A 5455-nucleotide genomic window follows, 5' to 3' on the forward strand; every position below is an offset into this window, starting at 1 on the left:
CACTATAATATCTATTAAAAAAGAGTCTAGAAATATATTTTTTGTACCATAGTTTTTGTCACTTGGTTTATTTAAGTGGTGTGGAAAAATTGGTGAGTTAATTTGAAAGTAATTGTCTACTATTGACAACTGATTACTTTATCAAATTGTGACAATTCTCTAAAAAAAAAGAGTTATGAAAAATGGAAAAAAGTTATGACAAATGGTGTGGTAGTAGAAGAACTTAATTATTTAAAAATATATATTACCATATGCTTTTAAGAAAGCTATTTTAGTGCAAAGTTTGTAATGGCCTCTCACATTTTTCTGTTTAAAGATGAGTGAAAGCAGCTACGTTTCTTTCTTTTTTTAATTTCTTATTTAATTTATTTTATTTTATTTTTAGTTTTTTAAATCTCTATGTCGATCAAATGGAGCCTAATAAATTCAAAATGTTATAAATTATTTTTTCTATTTTTTGGATGAGTAACATTAATCTAAATTGCTTTGTCACTGCTTAAGTCCAATATGCCTGACTCTTTGGCAAGACATTTTGGTTCTTTCATGGGTAACGTCATTGGCACAAAAAAGTATGAAGGAAAGAAAATATATGGGAAAAATTCATTACATCAAGGACTAGGAAGTATTTTTCTAGCAACTAGGTATTGAAGCAATTTGGAAAACATTGTCATATATTCTTAAACCTCCCACATGGGTTTTTCCATTGATGCTTGTTGCTGAAAGTGACTCAATCCCTGAATTCTTTGACTAATTCCTTCAAACCCCATTTCTTGTTGCTTTTGTTGCTGTAGTTCATAAAAATTTCCATGTCTTGCTCCTCCTCCTATCCCCAAGAAATCCAATGTCATCATATCCTCACTCCCATTAGAATCTTTTGTGGAGCTAGTTAACCCTGCTTTTGAATCTCCACCATGCAATACAGTACTATTACTGTTGCTATTGTCATGCTTTATGTTCTTTAATATTGCACTGTTTTGATCAAGTAGACCATTCAACATTCCCATGTTGGTCATTCCCAGGTTATCAGGCATGCCATTCTCATATGAATTTCCATGTTGGCCTTTTTGGATGAACTGGTTTATGAATGATTGATCATTTTGAGGCTGAATTGCACTAAATGATGGTGGTGCCATGCTTGTACCAAAGCTATTATTCTGCATTATTTGACAGTTCATGCCACTAGTACTCACAGTTGCACCCATTTGTGCTGCTTTCTGTAACAAAGCTGTGGCAGGCATGTGTGCAGCTAAGCCAGCCAATTGGTGTCCATTTCCTTCAAAAATGGAACTCGTGTTGAGTTGAAGTGAAGGAGAGGAAGAAGAAATGCTTCTTGGACCGCTAAAGAGGCTTCCTACCATGTTCAAGGGTTTATTTGTAGGGAAGGACATGACTTCTTGGGGCAAAGATATTGGTACTTTAGTATCAGATTGGTTGAATCCGGATGTTCCACTCGTTGTGTTGGAGTTATTGTTGTTGTTGATGGGTATTGAGGACATGAGCTGGGGATGAACTTGGCCATGTAAGTTTTGTCCCATGTTAGACAATAGTCCTTGCTTTGCTTTGTTGTTTTCTTCAGATAGGGCATCACAGAAGGCTCTGTGTGTGATGAAGCTATCTCTCCTGAATAACAGTGGAGATGTACAGTCTAATAAGTTGGATGAGTAATAAGATGAGATCACCAATGAGAGAGAGAGATATGATAATTAATACTCTATTTAATTTTTTTTTTACTTTCTGTGTGTAGGACTGAACATTATTGTTTTTTGGCTGACAAGGGTGTTCAGGGCTCGTAGAACACAGGCTTTAATCAAAGCTATGCAAGTTCTTATTATTTAAGGTTATTTATCTTATGGCATATAATAATCTATGACAATTAAATAAAAAGCAAGACTAGGACTAGATTAGGACTTTAGCCTAAAAAACAACTTTATTAGGTGTTTAGTCAAACTAAGACTTTAAGTAAAGGTAGCACTATCTAGAAGAAAAGCCCTTATCAAAAACAAAAACTAGATTTTCAAAACAACAATTCAAAACCATAGATTTCGTATTCTTAAGGTTCAACTTCGAGTTGTTCATGAATTATGCACACGCAATTCTATAAAAGAATAATTAAAGAGTTGATTTTTAAACTAGTTATATAGATTGAGAAGCAAACCTGGAGAAGATGGTGCCACAGTCACATTTATATTCCCTTGTACCACATGTCTTTGAATGAGCTTTCCAATCAGACTGCACGGCATATTTCTTGGAACATTTGTCACATTTCCATTTTTTCTCACCATGTTTTCTACAAAAGTGTTTCTTAATTCCTGTAAGATCGCCTAATGCTCGAGCCGGGTTGTGATGGACACATGAAGATTCTGGACAAACATAGACCCTCTTCCTGATTTCAGTGGTTGTTCTTTGCTTGAGCTTCCATGGCAGATTATGGCCTCGACGATGTAATTGAAGGTTTTGGTCCCTTTGGAACCCCTTGTTGCAAATTTCACACACAAATCGGTTTGTGGCCATCAGGGTGGTTGGTGATAAAGCAATGACTTCAGCACTTGGGTCTGCATATGGATTTTAATACAAAATGATATATCAAATTCTTCTTCAAGTATAATTCTTGTGGCTTCAATTTTTTCATTGACAAAAGAAAAAGAACCTAATAATTAATGTGAGTCCTTTCAATAATATCTATGCGTGGGTGTGGATGTTTATGAGAAGTGGAGAAAATGTGATATTATGCACAAAGAAGTGGAATCAATTTAAGTAATGCAATGGGAAACTTGAAATATAAAGTTTTTTTTTTTTTTTTTTTAAAAAATGGGAAAATATAAAGTTACTGTTTTTGGAAGAAAAACTTTTGGAATGCTTGGTAGCTTGTTTCATGATATATAGAATTATTTTTTGAAGTTATTATTTTTCCAACTTTTCTCAATTGACTTTTTAAAACACATTTCGATCCCAAATGAGACATTGAAAAACTCTGGACATGCATGTTAGAAAAAAAAGAAAGAAAAAGAAAGATAAAAAACTCAAAAGCGTTAGAAATTGAATATACTGGCCAAAAAAGAAAAAGAAAAGGAAAAAAGGATTAATAAGTGGATCATTGATGTGTCACAGAGAGAGAGAGAGAGAGAGAGAGAGAGAGAGAGGGAAACTGCAAATATTCAGTGGGTAAGAGTAAGATTGTGTGATTCTTTACATCAACCAGTCAAAAACAAAAATAAAGAAAAAGGAGAAGGGCGGCCAAGGTAAGTCTAGTCTACAGTTCACTACAATGATTGTAATCTCAAACCAATAATTGAACCCCCTTCAACTACTTAGACATCAATAATTCAACATTCTGTAAGGCACTGAAAAAATAAAATTAGAAATCTTTCTTCATGGCTATCTTGAACATAATGATATCAATCTCCAAATACTTTGTTTTGGGTCCTTATTTTGATCTCAAAACATATGAGCTTGACCATGAAATACTAAGCACATGCAATCAAAGAACTAAATAGAATTCTGAGACTCATTTCATCATTTTTTTGACCCTGTCTTTTAAAAATTTTATTTATTGTATCAAGTTGCTCAAGAACAGAGAAAAAAGTACTAAAATCACAAGCCAAAAAAATACAAAAAGTAAGATAGGCGACAAAACAAATATTGAAAAATATTGAGTTATTATTATCATGCTTGACTAAGCATCTAAAAGCAAAAAAACTCTCTTATATTTTCTCATTTCAATAGCCTATCTGATTCAACATGTCCAAAACTTTAAGACTATTAATCTGAATCGAATAAAAGTGACGATTCAAACAATAGTTGAAGCAAAAAAAGCTCAAAAGAGAGAGAGAGAGAGAGAGAGAGAGAGAGAGAGCGAGAGAGTATTGAAAATCAATATGGTATATGAGTTATGAAAGTTCATGAAATAAATGAAATCAACCTGGTGTTCCTGGTAGGTTTCTTTTCTTCTTAGCAGGTGGAGCTTGCTGTTGTTGTTGGGTGGCGGAACCATTGTTGGGGTCATAGTGATTGAGTTGCTCATCTTGTTGCTGAACTTCCTCTCCACCAGTGTTGCCAGAAGAGAAGCTCCCAGCCTCACCACCTGTGATATTTGACATTGAACAAAGACAAAAGATAAAAAGAGGGGGTATTATTGAAACTTTTTGTCTTTCTTTCTTTCTTTCTCCTTTCCACACTAGCTAGCTTGTTTCTTTCTCTCTTTTCCTTGTTCTTAGTGCTCTTTTATAAGAAGATAGTTTATAAAAATAGATAAAAAAAAAAATTGATAAAAAAATGAGACAGAAAAGATGGGATTTGTTGCAACTAGAGGAAGACAAAAACCAGGAAATTCTCCTTCATTTCTGGTTGAGAAGAGAGTTATTGTTGGCACAAGAAGAACACAAGAACCTGGTCTTCTTTGGCTTTGTATTGTAATGAATATATAATATGTTTTTTTTAAGGCACTGTTGGGTGTAACAATAGATATGCCCCTAACTTTGTTGGGTATTGATGGAATTGCCCTTCTGCTCTTTTTCCTTCATTCACATGTTTAAGATATTGTAGCCTAAGTTTCAAGTAAACCAAAAAAAAATTATTCTTAACTAAAAAAAGTAAACTAAAAATTACCACTGGAGGACAGGAGAGATGTTGGACGTTTGTGTGTTTGAAAATAATTTTTTGAAACATTTAACTTCTTTTAGTACACTAAAACTTGGCTAAAATCAAATAAACTCTTTGATTGTTTGTACAAATTTTGTTTAGTCAAGTTCTTATTAGGGTCAATTGATATTTTTTGGCGTTTTTAATAGAAGCGTGTAGGATTTAAATTCTCATTTTTCAACTATTAAATTAAATTTTTTTTTTTAACTCTCAATAGGGTCATGTAGTTTTTGTTACTATGTCCACTGTCTTTATTTCCTTTTTACTCAGAGCCTCCATCACTGTTCTTTAAATTAGGCTTGAAGAAGATTATCCCTCAATGCTAATAGATCCATTGGTTTTAAATTTTTTATGAAGTTCTTTTGTATTACTAGTACAGGTAACCCCCGAAATATACTTTTTATGTTAGCCTTGTGTTTAAATTTTAACTTGGCTATGTTTTTGGTAAAAGGTGTTTTGTTCATCCCAATGCTTAACACAGAATCATGCTTTCCATTACACTTTAAAAACAAAATAATATTAAAAATCATTTAAACACAGTATGTATGAGTAGTATTGCCATATATTTCTTTAGCCTTATTACATATTCAGGTAATTTTTATGCTTGCATATCTTTACAACTCCTCTTATAAGTTATACTGCAACTATAACTCTCATTTATTCAAGTTAGAAACATTGACTATAATTATCCATTTCAAATGGAACAAACACTGTCATGATAGATTCATTTAATTTATTTATTTTTAATTGCTACTAAGTATACTAAGCATGGTTGTCTTTAAGTCCATTCATGAAATAACACCACCAATAACAACCC

The 5455-nt window shown here is 32.8% G+C and overlaps 1 protein-coding gene across 1 annotated transcript; it reads right to left on the bottom strand.

Moving 5' to 3' along the window:
• Nucleotides 1-558: 558 nt before the first annotated feature.
• On the bottom strand, nt 559-4423 carry LOC115981488 (zinc finger protein GAI-ASSOCIATED FACTOR 1-like). The gene is made up of 3 exons (XM_031103660.1): nt 3920-4423; nt 2156-2552; nt 559-1620 (listed from the first exon to the last, which is right to left on the bottom strand). The coding sequence occupies exons 1-3, from the start codon at nt 4095-4097 to the stop codon at nt 678-680; spliced, it is 1518 nt and encodes a 505-aa protein (XP_030959520.1). The 5' UTR covers nt 4098-4423; the 3' UTR covers nt 559-677.
• Between the last annotated feature and the right edge of the window lie 1032 nt (nt 4424-5455).

Source organism: Quercus lobata, chromosome 3 (assembly GCF_001633185.2).
Source record: "Quercus lobata isolate SW786 chromosome 3, ValleyOak3.0 Primary Assembly, whole genome shotgun sequence".
Lineage (NCBI taxonomy): Eukaryota > Viridiplantae > Streptophyta > Magnoliopsida > Fagales > Fagaceae > Quercus > Quercus lobata.